At 45.9% G+C, this 15,634-nt stretch overlaps 1 protein-coding gene and 1 non-coding gene across 2 annotated transcripts; both read left to right on the plus strand.

Annotated features, from left to right (window-relative positions):
• LOC102951204 (60S ribosomal protein L37a-like) lies at positions 1-6,327 on the plus strand. Its single transcript, XM_007085428.2, has 4 exons — positions 1-21; positions 477-777; positions 5,632-5,752; positions 6,270-6,327. The coding sequence occupies exons 1-4, from the start codon at positions 1-3 to the stop codon at positions 6,325-6,327; spliced, it is 501 nt and encodes a 166-aa protein (XP_007085490.2).
• A 7,826-nt stretch (positions 6,328-14,153) lies between these two features.
• TRNAE-UUC lies at positions 14,154-14,225 on the plus strand. The gene has a single exon. It is a non-coding gene; the product is annotated as a tRNA-Glu (tRNA).
• Positions 14,226-15,634: the final 1,409 nt, after the last annotated feature.

The following is a 15,634-nucleotide window of genomic DNA, read 5'->3' on the forward strand; positions in this document are numbered from 1 at the left end:
ATGGTACCACGGGAGAGTAAGGTAATTTTTAACTACTTGCAAACATGACTGCTCTCTCCATAGAGTGGAATCTTATAATGGGTAACATCTGGAAAGTGCATTCATTTTGTAGAGACAGGATGCTTTAGTTACTGGCCAGAACAGGACCTGAGTAACAATATATATCCCAATTACATCTATGTCAATAAGAAAAGGGATTGATAGGCTATAATTGAGAAAAATAGATTCAAAGAGACATATGAACACTAAATAAGAAAGGAGAGACGGTGGCCCAAAGACTCAACCATTCTAGGTCCTAGAGATAAATTGCTGGTGTGGAAACATAAGCAATTCAATTATACAATTAATTATTCTTATGTAAATATATGTTTACATGCAAGTTTCAGATGAATGCTGAGTTCTCCCAGGGTCTCTAGTGTTTCCTTTTTTCTGGACTGTCTTTTCAAGAATGTTTAGCTCTCTGGGCTCGGACCTAGTTTGTGGCAACATGGCTAAACACAACCAAGAAGGTCAGAATTGCCAATAAATACTGGACCCGTTATGGTACCTCCTTCAGGAAAATGGTGAATAAGATTGAAATAAGCCAGCACGCCAAGTACACTTGCTCCTTCTGTGGCAAAACCAAGATGAAAAGACGAGCTGTGGGGATCTGGCGTTGTGGTTCCTGCATGAAAACCGTAGCAGGTGGTACCTGGACCTACAACACCACTTCTACTGTCACAGTAAAGTCGGCTATCAGGAGACTGAAGGAGTTGAAGGACCAGAAGAAGCTCCACCGTTTGAAACATTGCTTACTTACAACAAATGGGTTAATTGATATAACAATAAACAAAACAACAACAAAAAGAATGTATAGCAACTGGCCTTGAAAGACATACTAGCTCTCTGGAGCACAGGGCAAGCAAGCTTACTGCACATTATAAAAAAATTAGATTCCCTAAGCTTAGACTTCCTGTCCTCCAACTCAACTCACTGCATGTGCAGGTGTCACCTAGCCCTCTTCTCAGGGTCACGTGAGAACTGGGGCTGACGCCCTGCTGACACTCTGGCTACTACTATTGCCATGAGTAGAAACCCTTTGTCTCTGATCCAGGAGTTTTGTGTCTTCTGGCATCCATGAAACTGGCTGACCCAAAGCTGGCTCGCTTATGGTCACGGTGACTTGTGTGTCTCTTCCCTTATGACAGTGAACTGACGGACTGATTTGCTTTTACCTGCTGGCATTGTCAATTCTGATTCTACCAAGCTGAGGACCAGTTCCTGGCCTTGGGGAATGAATTAATAGAGACAAATAAAGACCTTCTGGAAGACAGAACCAACAGCGGTGTTCTTAGAGAATTTATATGAAATCAGATTGAAAGGGTTCCTTCTCTGGCCTTGCATCAGTCAGAATCCGATCAGGAGGCAAAGACCACAGCAGGTATTTTTGTGAAGAACTTAATATAAAGGATTATAAGCCAGGTTGTTAGAGAAGACAAAAGGCAAAGAGGGGGCACTGGGGTTTCATAGAGGTAAGAATCATGGCAGTCACGCCTAGGGCTGGGGTAACAAAAGTAAGAGGCTGGGAGTTTTTGAAACTTAGAAGCTTAGAGGAGGGCTCTGCGGAGCTGGTACTCAGACCTCTGAGGAGGGGATGCTGGCCAGTTAATGTGGGGGTCTCTGAACAGGGAGGGGTGGTAGTGATCAGGCTGTTCAGGAAGTGTTGGGAACAGTTGCTGCTGCTAGGATGAAGAGTGTTTCGTGGTCATGGTCACACTCGGGAACTGGAAGTAAACAACTTCCAAGTGTCCTCCTGCTGCCTCCTACCGACGGAACCAAACAGGAAGCCAGCTGGCAAAGAGGCATGGCTACAGAGTGATGCCCCAGCATCACAGAACAGAGGATGGAAAGAACCAGCACAAGATTTTTAAAAGCCTGTTTTGACCAAAGGTTGCAAAATGAGAGAAGGAAGTAATTTATTACCTGGGGGCAGTTGGGAAATTGCCTGAAGAGTCTCCAGCATTAACTTGAACTTAGTATCTTTCTCTAGGTCAGGGAAGGGAGTAGCCATGGACCGCTGACTTGGATATCCTGTATTATTACTTGGTACTGTGGGCAATTACCTGGCCTATTTTGTGGAGTACGCTGGATGGAACATGTTCATATGATCCAGGGAGATAGGCCCACTGGCAACTTTATTAGACTGCATACAATTTTATGGGCTTGTGCAAATTCCCATATCTGCCCACACTTTGATAAAGACTCATACCTTTTTAAGAGATAGAAAACCACAGATGTTTGATTATATTTCACCCATAATTTGTGGTCCACATGACTTCATTGTATATGAGCTGATTTATAAGCAGTAAAGCATAATGCAGACGACAAGTAGTATTTATTATTTGTATTCTTTCTGGTCCTTGGCGGAGTTCCAGAGAGGTTTCTGTATCCCAGGGAGGGTTTCAGAGGAAATAAATAGAACAGAGAGCAAAAGCTCAGAACTTAACAAAATTAACAGGGCAGTTTTACAGTTTTAAGATTTAGTGTTTATAAATAATGGCCCTCCTGACCATTCTTTTTTGAAGTCAGAATTTGGACCCAGATAACTTAGACATACATCTCAATAGAGGACATTAGTCCATGTATTTAAAACAGCAGTGACTGACTTTGACTATGTAAGTATTTGAAAGTTTAATAATAGACATGCTTTGCAAACTCCATTTATTTTTTATTTTTTTAAACAATTCTTTAATGTTTATTTATTTTTGAGAGAGAGAGACAGAGCGTGAGCAGGGGAGGAACAGAGAGAGGGAGACACAGAATCTGAAGCAGGCTCTAGGCTCTGAGCTGTCAGCACAGATCCTGACGTGGGGCTCAAACCCACCAATGCGAGATCATGACCTGAGCTGAAGTCGGACGTTCAACCAACTGAGCCAACCAGGCGCCCCATCAAACTCCATTTTATTTTCATTGAATGGAATGTATTTAGAGTCTGGTACCAGAAGTTGGACAATAGCTCATGCCACATCAGGCTTTCCTGGTGGATAATGGTGAGGTCTGAGGTGTTTTATGTGATGGGCATGGTTAGAACTGGGTGCTGCTATATCAGCCTTTATTATATTTACCCAGTTTATTTTGTTATTCAGATTATGAATGTGGGGAGGCCTATTTCATTCTTATTGCCTTATGACTTTTAGTTTAATAGTTATCACAAGTGGGGCGCCTAGGTGGCTCAGTCAGTTGAGTGTCCGACTCTTGATTTCAACTCAGGTCATGATCCCAGGGTCGTGGGATCAAGCCCCATGTCAGGCTCCACACTGAGCGTGGAGCCTGCTTGAGATTCTCTTTCCCTCTCTACCCCTTTCCCCTGCTTTTGCTCTCTCTCTCTCTCTAAAACAACAAAAACAAAAACAAAAACAAAAACAAAACGTTATCATAAGTGAAAATTTCGGTGAATCAGTAGCTGGATAAGGTATGTATACATAATAAGTACTCCTCAAACAGAGCCGGGAAACTTTTCTCCCCCAAACATAGAGGATGCATACACTTCTGGAATGCCTCTGCTGCGTTTGTAAACTTAACAAGAGGGCCTGAGGAGAGAAAGATATCAGCTGAAGTTGAACAGGTTACTGGAAACTCTCCTGACTGCTGGACTGGAATTGCTTCCCACCCTCCTAATGCATCAGAGCCAATCCTCTGCTATACGCCTGTCTGATAGTGGCACTGTCCCAGCCCCCTGACAGTCTTGGAAAAAGGACACGGTCACTGTTGTTTATGTTAACACTATATGATAAGTACGAGTGCCTGTAAATAAGTGAATGACGTGTGAACACTTCAGCAAGAAGGGGAACCGGAGCCTTCTGGGGAGGCCTGTCATCAGGTGCTTTCAAAGTGGTTTTGAGTGTAAAGGAGAGCTCTTGCCCATGTAGACAAGGTGGGAGGGATGGTTCCTACAGAATGAAGAATCCACATTGCCGAGCCACAGGTGAGGGGCAAGTCTGGAAAGCAGAAGGAAGGCTTAAGGAGAAGCTGGATTATGTGTCTTGGCCTGAAGAGGTGTTTTGAAACTGCCAGAGATGCTAACTCTCTGGGTAATCAGAGACCATGTGGCCAGACCATATATAGACATAGAACTCTGACCCACACCCTACAGCTTCCAAGGGAAGCTTTCCTACAGGTTCCAGGGAAGCAACCCATGCTCTCCAAGAAAACACCCAGGAAGGCAGCCTGCTACAGGTCAGGCTTGTAGGAAGTCCGACTGTTATCTCTAGTAACAATCCAGGAAGCTAAACACCTACCCCTGTAACAATCAGCCCCAAATGGCCAGAACTTGATTAATAACTGACAGCTGCCCTATTTTATCTCCACTTCCAACTAGGGACCAATCAGAGAAAGCCAAATATGCACCCTCTACCCAACCCCATGGGACGACCTGCTTCTAGTTAGCCTGCCTCTAGCTTCCCCAACAGCCTCCAACAGGAGCACCTGCAGCCTTCCCTTTGTTTCACTGTAAAACTCACCCTCTCCTCTGCCTGCCTTTGAGTCCCTGCCAGAACGCAAGCGACAGAGGCTGACAACCTTGCTCCAGCGAGCTCTGAGCAAAATAGCCTTTGCTTTTCTCATTTGGTTGGTCTTTCTTTATTTCCACAGGAATATCCTGCTGCTGCTGGTTGGGATTCATGTGCTGCACAGCTTCCCCCTTGTGTTTCTATTTCTACTTTAACAAGCATCGTTTGTCTTTTGCTTGGCATTTTGCCCAAAGAAAATAATAGAAAAAGTTAGATTAACAGCAATGCCGAGGCAAGTCTGCTTTCCTAGGATCACTAGGAAATGCTGTTGAGTGTCTCCTTTTAGGTAGGGTGGCGAGAACATGGGCTCAAATGGAACGGGCAATGGGAGACAGCGCTGTTCTGATGTGGTCTGAATAGCTTTATAATTTTAAAGGATTGCTAAGGGGACATTCAACTCCTCTTGACTTACCCTGTACTTAGCAGTACATCCCAGTCCTCCTTATAAAAGTTTTATTGTTCTAAGAGTGGCTCCAAAGAAATATATTGTGGTTCCACAGTGTCTAATTGTTGGGAACTGTCTTTCAGCTGCATGAAAGTTAATTATATGTTCTACTGAACGCCCCCTCTGAAAATCACATTTGCTTAAAGATTTGGGGCAATACTTACTTAGCCTGCTTTCTAATTTGCTGAGTCTCAGCCATCTATGCCTAATGGTAGTAAACGAAAATAATATATACAGTCAAAATATATTGACTGTAAGAAGAATTCCAATTTGTCCTTGAGTTTTCTGTTTATAACGCTAATCTGTGCATTGCTAAAAGTCCTAGTCCCAGCCTCCAGATGTTTGGGTTGAAGCTGCCACTCTGTGCTTGGGAACAGGAAGTTAACAGCACAGGTTCTGAGGACAGTGAATGGTCAATAAACATGGCTATCTGACTGACAAGAGATCGGGATATCTACTCTTCTTGTGCCCTATGATCACATCAGGTGTTTGACACGCTGCGGCTGCAGAGCCAGCTATGACTACAGTGGGGACAAATGAAGTGGGAAGTAAGGCTTGATGGGGAAGCCCACGCTCCTTGGCTTGCACACGAAGCTTCCTCAGTTGCCTCAGCTTAACTCTCGGCATTCCCTTCCTCAGGAACCTCCATTCCAGGCACTTTGCGTGCACACGCGTGTCTTGTAGGTACTTGCTTCCAGGCTTTTGCTCGTGTTACATTCTCACACGCCATGTTCTCCCCACCACCTACACCTGCCCAAAGGTTCCTCATGTTTAGAAGCCCAGCTCAGATTCTATGTCCTTTTTGTTGTGATTGCCCTTACAAGAAGTGATCTTTTACCCTTAATTCTTGTAGTGGTTATTGTCCACACCACCCAGAGTGCCCTTCAATGGGCACATCTGTCTAACTGTCTTCCTTTGTTCATTTGCCCAACGAATATTTACTGAATGCCCACTAAAGTCCCAGTTTTGTTCGAGGCAGGGGATATATCAGTGATCAAAACAGCAGAAATGTTTGTATTCTGGTAGGAAAGGCAGGTGATGAACAAGATAAATACATACATACATACATACATACATACATAAAACACATAGTATATCAAGTGCCAGTAGGTGCTCATGAGAAAAGGCAAAGCAGGAAAAGGCAGGTAACTGAAATTTGGGGTAGGGTAGGCAGAAAATGTCTCACTAAGATAATTTCTAAAGGATTTGAGAAGGGTCAGGGAGCAAGCTTATGAAGATGTTCCCCTGCTATGGAAAGCGCTTTTCTCCCCACACAGGTGCAAAGGCCCTGAGGTGGCAGCATATCTAGAGGACGTGAAGATGATGGGAGAGTAGTGTGTCTGAAGCCCAATGCACTTGGCTGTGGGGAGGGGATAAGAGAGGGGAGGGGGTGGCGGCCTTGTAGGGCCTTGTAGATCATAGTCGGGATTTTGACTTCTGCTCTGTGTGAGATGGAAAGCCACTGGAGAGTTGTGGGGAGAGAAGTGACATGATCTGATTTGTTTTAAAAGAAGCCCTCAGACTGCAGTGTTAGTCTGAGTTAGCAGACTCAGAGAATAGTCTGCGGGGGTGGGGAGCTTGTGGGCTGAAGCAGGAGTAAGGCTATTTCAGTGATCCAGGTGAGAGCGGATGGGGACTCGGGCCAGAGGAATGGGGAGAAGTGATCAAATTGTGGATATATTTTCATGATTGGGCCAATAAGATTTCCTGAGGGATTGGATGGAGAGAAAGAGAGCATGGAATCCGGGGTGATTCCGGATTTCTGGCCAGAGCAACTTGGAGGATGTTGCTGCCATTAATGCAAATGGGGAAGATGGCAAAAGAAGCTGGCTGGGGGGAATGCAGTTGCTGGATGCTCAGGAGCTCAGTTTTAAACATGTCCATTTGGGGGCGCCTGGGTGGCTGGGTCGGTTAAGCGTCCGACTTGGGCTCAGGTCATGATCTCACGGTCCATGAGTTCGAGCCCCGCGTCGGGCTCTGTGCTGACAGCTCAGACCCTGGAGCCTGTTTCAGATTCTGTGTCTCCCTCTCTCTCTGCTCCTCCCCTGTTCATGCTCTGTCTCTCTCTGTCTCAAAAATAAATAAACGTTAAAAAAAAAAATTTAAACATGTCCATTTGGGGGGCACCTGGGTGGCTTAGTTGGTTGAGCGTCTCTTGATTTCGGCTCAAGTCATGATCCCAGGGGCGTGGGAAGCTGCTTAAGATTCTCTCTCTTGGGGCACCTGGGTGGCTCAGTAGGTTAAGCCTCCGACTTTGGCTCAGGTCATGATCTCGTGGTTCGTGAGTTCAAGCCCCGCATCAGGCTCTGTGCTGACAGCTGGGAGACTGGAGCCTGCTTCAGATTCTGTGTCTCCCTCTCTCTCTGCCCCTCCCCTGCTTATGCTCTGTCTCTCTCTGTCTCAAAAATAAATAAAACATTAAAAAATGAAAAAAATTGTCTCACTTCGGCCCAGGTCATGATGCCATGGTTTGTGAGTTTGAGCCGCTGCATCAGGCTCTCTGCTCCTCCCCCCGCTCATGCTTGCTCTCTCTCTCTCTCTCTCTCTCTCTCTCTCTCTCAAAAACAAATAAACATTAAAAAGATTCTCTCTCTCTCACTCTGCCCCCTCCCCTACTCGTGTGCTTTTTCTAAAATAAAAAAATAAACATGTTCAGTTTGAGATGCTCAGTAGCCATCCACGTGCAGATCGCAAGGAGGTTGTGGCTTCAGAAGGGCAGAATGTCCCCTCATGAATCTGTGCCTAGGCTGCTGATTGCATGAATCAACTAAGTAATCAACAGGAAACAATATCTCTGAATAGAGGTTAGGGGAAAGGGTTATGAGATTTTTCATCCTAGACCGTGAGAGAGGGAGAACATCAATTTGTTTTTGGATAACCGTGAAGGCGGTATTTCTGAAAATGGGAAGCTGATTAGAGACAAGGGGCCAGGGTGCCATCTCTGTGCCAAGGTCAGCATCTATGAAGCCTTAGGTCATGATATGCTTATTTTCACTGGTTTAAAAAGAGCCTATAACATCTCTCCTCTCCCCTGAAGATGCCATCAGGCCTCGGAATGCATGTTGTCATTGTTGAAGGCACTGTGGTTATTATTGTCAATGACAGCCCCCGGTTCTAGCACTCTGTATAATAGTAGGGGCAGTTAGTATGAGTTCAGATTCTGGAATTCTTGAATTCTGCTTCTACTATTTCTAAGTTGTGAGACTTCTAGCAAGTTGCTTAACCTTCCTGTGTTCCAGTTTTCTAATCTGTAAAATGGGAGTACTATTAGTCCCTATCACATGGAGTCGTGAGAATCAAAATGTTAATATATTAAAGTGTTTAGAATTATCTGGCACGTGGTGAATCCTATATGTGATAGCTATTATTTTTATATCAAGCACTGTCAGATATATACCGGGTGCCATGATGAACATTGGACTTGACATAATTCCTGGCTGTGGATCTATTGATGGTAATTGAGACAGAGTATCTCAAGGGGAAAGAAGAAAATGACTTTAGAAAGCTCACTCCATCCAGAACTGCTGGTGGGAAGTTCAGAAATGAACCAGAAATGGTTTTAACCTCCTATGCAGCTTGATTTCCACCTAGCACTCGAGTGGCAGAGTAAACAAACTGAAGGTCTCAGAGGGCCATAAATTCAATAGTTGAACAATTGCCACATGGAGGGGAAACTACAATGCTGAGCACGGTTTCTAGATGCCAGGCTATGGGGTCCCTGGCCTCACACCACCCCAGAGTGTGGTTCTCCAGAAAAATGAAAAAAACTCTGTCTCTCCCCAGGGCTCATCCGGGGTAGGAACATACATACAGGGTGTGTATGAGGATGGTCTGCCAGAGCACTCCCTGTCTTGTGTGAGCAAAGCAGAGGAGAGGAGGGCATTAGGAAAAAGTGTCTACAAGGTAGAGAAGGATATTAGCAGACAGCGCTGTGGTTTCTTGTCCTATGTTGTAGTTGATCAGATATTGGAATTATGGCCCACTGAGACTCTTCGTTGGCTCACCACTCACGTGCTAACTGAAGACCAAGACTATTCCTCTGGGACTGATTGATTGACTGATTCCTGAATGAATGAATGAATGAATGAATCAAGTAAGCAACCGCTCAAACATTCACTGAGCGTTGCTGATCTGCCAGGGAAGGTACCATGCTGTGGAGATGTTTTTACCTGATTGAATAGTTTCTTCCTGTGATCTGTTGATTTAAGGAAAAAAGTAACCCTTATATGAGGGTCCCCAAGGAACCGAAGATATTTTAGGAGATTGATTCATTCAGTAAATGGTTATGTGGGCCAAGCGCTGTGCCAGAAGCTGGGGATACAACAGAGTAAGAACCAGACCCAACCATCCGGAGTTTACAGGCCACCATAGAGAGGGAAGCAGGGAGTTCGTTCAGCCCAGTGATTAATGGGATGTGTGCACAGAATAGCACCTAACCCATTTCCAGGAGTTCAAGGGTATTTGCCCTGAGTCATAGGACGAGTAGGAGTTGCTAGAATTGGGGTAGAGGTGAAGGGCAGAGTTGTATAATCTAAATGAGCCCTGAGGAAATTGTCATCCCGGTGGCCTCCTGAGCTTGGATCCAATTTTAGAAACTGAACCTAGTGTTAGGCCACAAAGATTAACTCACCCCAACTGGTCAGCAGGGGCAGGTGCTGTTACCCAAAAGAGCTTTGAGGTTAACTGTGTGCCATAGCTGGATCTGTGCTGACCAGAGCTCTCCCCGGGGAGAGCGGAGTTTAATTGGTGCTGATTTCCAGTGCCCTTAGAAAGGGTGACTCCTGGGCCCACTGAAATGGAAACCATCCTAACTCCTAAGTGATTGCAGGCAGGGACCTGAATCGCACCCAGCACGTTGGCTAATATGGATGCCCAGCAAGTACAAGATGTTTGGGGCTTTTTCCCAGTATCAATGAGGCTGGGGTGAGGCAGCCTTAGACGCATGGGAACAGGAAGAGCTGTTCCTATGTCAACAAGGAGGCTTGTTTTGTGTGTGCAGAGCTAAAGAAACACAGCTCACTCACTGGTCTGGCTAAACTTCAAAAATTTGTGCGTTTTTTTTTTTTTTTTTTTCTCCTCCCAGGAACATTTTGTTCACGCTGGTGGTTAAAAGGGGGAAGCTTTCACATTGAAGTGCAGCAGGAAGTATTTAAGTTGGTTACAAGGAAGGACTATTTGGTAGAATGATTGAGAGCAGGGCTGGGTTCCCAGGGGGATTATGGAGTCCAGTTTTTATTCATGGACTTTCCTATTAAATAACTCAAATAATAAGGCATTTTAGCCCACGTCACCATTTTAGAAAGTCCTGCACTTTGGGATTCAGAGGAAACGGGAGTGACTTGTGACCAGGAGGACCCAAGGCGGCTTCACGGGAGTGAGCTGGCCTCGGAGATGGGGTCAGATGTGGAGAGAAAAGAGGGGAGGGCAGTACACAGATGGAGTGAAGGGGTCAGGGCGGGAAAGCACGAGGTACACGTGGGACAGAGCACGGAGGGTGATTTGGAATGTGCTCACTGAAGGGGGACATGGGAGAATAATGTTAGCCAGGTATGGGAGGGCTGGATTGTGGACAGCGTGAAAGCCATGGTCAGGGAATTTAGATTTTACCTGTCAGCCTAAAATTGTCAGGAGGCAATAATTAAGCAAGACTGTGCCTTCACAGGGATCAGAGACTTGCAATTCAGGGTACACAGACTTTCATAGCAACCTAAGTAGTGTCCCACTAGGGAGCAAAAGTTGGGATTTTTAAAGCAAAAAGGGAATGCTTGTATCCATTGTTGTTGTTGTTTTTTTTAATGTTTATTTATTTTTGAGAGAGACAGAGACAGAATGCAAGTGGGTTAGGGGCAGAGAGAAAGGGGGACACAGAATCTGAAGCAGGCTCCAGGCTCTGAGCTGTCAGCACAGAGCCCCATGTGGGGGTTGAACTCACGAGCTGTGAGATCATGACCTGAGCCAAAGTCAGATGCTCAACTGACTGAGCCACCCAGGCGCTCCATTCTTGTATCAGTTGTTTACAAAGAATTTTTTTTTTTAAGTTTAAGAGAGACAGAGAGACACAGAGAGAGAGAGAGAGAGAGAGAGAGACCACAAGTGGCAGAGAACAGAGAAAGAGAGAATCCCAAGCATCCTCTGCACTGCCAGTGCAGGGCTCAAACCACAAACTGAGATCATGACCTGAGCTGGAGTTGGACACGTGACTGAGCCACCCTTTGCCCCTACAGAGGGTTTTTGATTGGTGTTGGTGGCAGGAAGCTAGTCTTCACTGAATATAATTGGTTGCTAAGGCTCTCACCAAGCAAGCTCTCTCACTGGAGCAAGGTGCAGGTGCTGGGGCTCAGCCCTTGGAATATTTGCAGTTTGGCCCAATTCAAAAGTTCATGGTTCCACTAGAGAGGACGTGCATAAGGCCTATCTCCTTAATGGCCTCCTGGCTCCATTTTAAAACCCCTTGACATAAGTGAACCCAATTCATTTCACCTTTCACATACTCAATAGTCAACTGGAAGCCAGTTTTTTCAGGTTTTTGAGCAGAAAAGGGAAATGATGGACATTGTGCTTTAGGGATCATGGTCTTTTAAAGACTTTAACAGTTTTAGGGAACTTAGTTATGCAGTTCAGTGTTTCTCAAACTCCGGTGGCATCAGAGTCACTGCAGGGGGGAGTGCTGGTTAAAATTCAGACTCCCAGGTCCCCACTCCCAGAGGTTCTTGTTCTGGGTAGAGTTGTGAATCTGCAGTTAAATTCTGCCACTGGTGATGCTGGTGTAACTGGTGTAAGACCCCCACTGGGAGAATACTGTTGGCTTCCTGGATGACACTGTCTAAAGGCCCCAAGCAGGGAAGCCTCTGATGAAGCCACAGAGAACCACTGAGAAAAAGAGTCAGCCCTAGAACACAGGCAGGCCCAGAAAGCAGGAAGCGGACTTTTGATAGTACCAGTCCAGTAGGAACTTTCAGTTCCCTATTCTCTTGCCCTCCCTACACTCCAATCTTGGAGGGCCTTGGAGCCTCAGAAGGAAGGGCATGGAGTGAGATAAGAAGTGGATCACACCCTGTTCCCCCGACAGTAGACCTTGGCCCAGTGTGGTGCTGGTAAATATTTAACCAGTACACCACTATTTTTTAACCAGCACACCAGCTCCCCAGGTAAGAAGCCCTGCCTTGGTGCATTTGCCGATTTCTGTGGTGCAATATTCCCAGCATGGCTCTATCTCGGGATACTGATGTGATGTCACTGAAGGCAGAGCTGAGAGAAGCCCACAGTTGGATCATATGAGCTGATAGGACCCTGAGCCAGCTCACACCAGTGTTCCCAGCCTGAAATCGTGCTCAAGCTGGGATGGTGGGGCAGAACTATCTAGAATGAAGATTGAGTTGTTGAAAAGCATATTGTCCTGGACTGTGCTTGATTATTTAAAGTGACTATAGGGCTTTCTATTAGTGCCCAAGTTTTCACCCAGTGGCGCGGAGAAAAACTGAATAAATTTCAGCTTGGGGATAGAGACAAAAATAAAATTGCATTTTGGTTATATCCTAAAGATGGTGCCTGTCCGACATATGGGCTACAGTGGGAAATTTTATCTTAAAAACTTGCAAGATACTTTTTAAAAAGATTATCATCAAATGGAAATAGAAAACTGAAAGGTGCATGAGAAATCTTGGCCCTAAATTGAGAACCACATGATGTAAGGGATTCTGTTAATTGATGAGGTTCGTTTGGAGACTTTTCTTTAGTGTTCCCAAACAGATGTCCCCAAAAGGAAGACAACTGTCACTGATTAAAAAAACGAACCAATGAAACTGGTCAAAGATGCAAAGATAGTACAGGAAGAACCACCAAAGACTGGGATAAGACCTCTCTCATCGGTATAATGTGACGATTACGAGAGCAGACGTATTTGAGTATGTCTAACACACATAGTAGGTCTGCAGTCAGTAGGTTCTAGTTTTTCTTCCGAGCTTCATTAAGTTCCGGTGGTGTTGGGTTAGGCTCCCTCCCTGTTAAGGAGCTTCATCCGTGTTAAAAAATGCTAGGCAGAATAGTCTCTATTTCGGGTCTCTCGTCGCCCCTCCCCTCTTGCTGATGAATGTCACAATCGAAGCCTTAGAGAGCCTCAGTTAGGGGGATAGCCAGGGCCTTCCACGTTCCTTTGGCAGGTGGGGAGTGGGTTTTTAAATGGGCTCCAAAGTGTCCGCCGCTTGCAAAAACAATTTCTGTGTAGCTTAAGCCACAACGAGGACACCAGAACCATAGCTCCCCCACCCTGGCTGTCCCGAATAACTGACTCTTTGTACTTGCCTAATCCAAACAGTAGATCGGTAATGCATAAACTGCTCCGCATGAAATGCTCCTTCAACCCGAGGACGGGTTGGAAACCACAAAGAATTTCCATCGACCAGGACTGCTTGCAGGAGGGGCTTTCTCCAGGTTTATAAGCTACTTTTGCAAACCACCATCGCCTACTTTTGGTGACACAAATCTGCCATTGGCGGTTGAATCAACAGAGCCTGGAATGTTCCGGGCTTGCAGGCAGCCCTTGTTCCCATTTCTTGAGAGGAAAGATCAACTTTCCGCGTCGGGGCGGGGGGCAGCCGCGAGCAGCGCGGCGAGGAGGGGGGCTGCCGGCCCGCAAGTCCAGCGGGGAGGGTGGGGGGCGCCGGCGCGCAGCGTCTCCCGAGGCGGAGGCCCGGAGCCAGGGGTGGCGGGCTCGGAGCGGCTGGTCAGCGGCTGGGACGCAAAGGCAGCGGCCCTCGGGGTCAGCGCCGCCCGCTCCAGTCTGGCCTCCGCAGTGGCGGTACGACGACTCCACGCGGCAGTGGTTTCTTATTCCCGAGTCTAAACACCAGTCCTTCTGCACCCTGCGGGATTTCCTGTGCGGAACTTCGAACAATGACTCATCCAATCTGGGGTGTACTTGGGTGTAGACGTGCTGTCTAGAACCAGGAGACTGGATGAGATCACAAAAGACGCGAGAGTGGAAAGATTTCAGTTGTCTAACGCGCGGAGCGGAGTAGAGCGCGGGCTGGAAAGGGTTAAGGGGTTTCAGGATCTCCGCAGGCGCAGAAACAGCTCTGACTCCGGAGGCCGGGTGTGTCGGGGCGGGCGGAAGCCGCCGTGAACGACTCAATTTATCTAGATGTACAGCGACGCTCGTCGTCTCCCACATGGTCTAGCGGTTAGGATTCCTGGTTTTCACCCAGGCGGCCCGGGTTCGACTCCCGGTGTGGGAACGCCAAGACTTTTAGGAAAAAGAAAAATCAATTTAGGCCCTCCTAAACCAGGAGGAGGCTGATGTTTTTAGAAAATGCTATAACCCAGAAAGCTTGGGGCTGAAGGGAAATCAGGGCTTCCCACCCCAAACCCGGTGCCGCTGGCGGGAAGGCAGTAGCTGCCCGCAGTGAGAAGTCAGCATTTAAACCCAGGTGAAGAAAATCGTGTTCCAGCTGGTACTTCTGATGTAATTGCTCCTTGTACTGTGGATATGGAGCAAATGACCAAAAAAGTGCTCTTCTTTGAAAGCAAAAGAAAAGATGCATTTTGGGACATTATAAGGCTTTTAAGTTGCCTAAAACTATTCCATTAAGGACAGCAAGATTGCCAGAAAAGACACACTATTAAGGGCAGATGTAGTTTAGCATACAGCCTGTAGCCTTTGCCATTCGAAGAGCTCGCTAAACCAGTTGTGTGGGGAGGGAGAGGGAAGGGAAAAGAAACTTAGGTTCCTATCGATATTGAGGAGTGAGGCGACGGCAAAAACAAACAAACAAACAAACAAAAACAAACAAACCCTCAAAAAACAAACAAACAAACAAACAAAAAACAAAAACAAAAAACCACTTACTTCTCCTGCCCTAACATTTCTCTGGCACATTCTGTTTTAAAAACTTTTGGAACTCATGATATGCTGAGCTAGAATTAGGAATCTTCGCGTTGGTGTGTCACAAGACAGCTTCCAACTGTTACCCAAAGAAGTGTTTCCTCTGCTTTAATCGTTTATCATGCTTATTTTTCCAAACATTTGCCATTCGGAAAATACTCAAGGCGTTCAGAAGCCACACCCCTTTCCTACTGGTGTCGAGTTTTTTGAAGCTTCCCCAGTTGTTCCCAGACTGCCACTAACACTGAGGAATGATTGTGAAAATAACTTGGTGTCCATGTGACTTTGAAATTTGCTCTCTTTTTAAAGTCCTTTGGGATTCTAAGGGATGCAAAAACAAATGTCATCCCTCACAAGAAAATTACTAGGTGAAATTATACATTCGTTCAAAGTTCCTAACAAACGGCTTGGAGGAGAGATTTATCATCAATAGGTAATTGACGTTTATGGAATCAAGTAGGAGAGAATTGATAGGCAAATAAAAAGCCCAATCATCATAATAGGTAATATTTATTGAGCACTTGCTATTGAGCACTTGCTATGAATGAGGCTAAATGCTTCATATACCTTTTTCTATTTAATTTTTGTTATTAATATTATTATGTCTCCATCAGCCAGGGGCCCTGTAGGAAACTGATGACAAATTCTGAGCAGAGAATTTAATAAAGGGACTATTGAAGGTTTATTTAGAGTTTAGGGAAACAAAGGATAATGCATCAGTCCTCGGGGTGAGGGGAGGGAGGGCTGCTGGTGGAGAGGGCT

This window comes from Panthera tigris, chromosome A1 (assembly GCF_018350195.1).
Source record: "Panthera tigris isolate Pti1 chromosome A1, P.tigris_Pti1_mat1.1, whole genome shotgun sequence".
Lineage (NCBI taxonomy): Eukaryota > Metazoa > Chordata > Mammalia > Carnivora > Felidae > Panthera > Panthera tigris.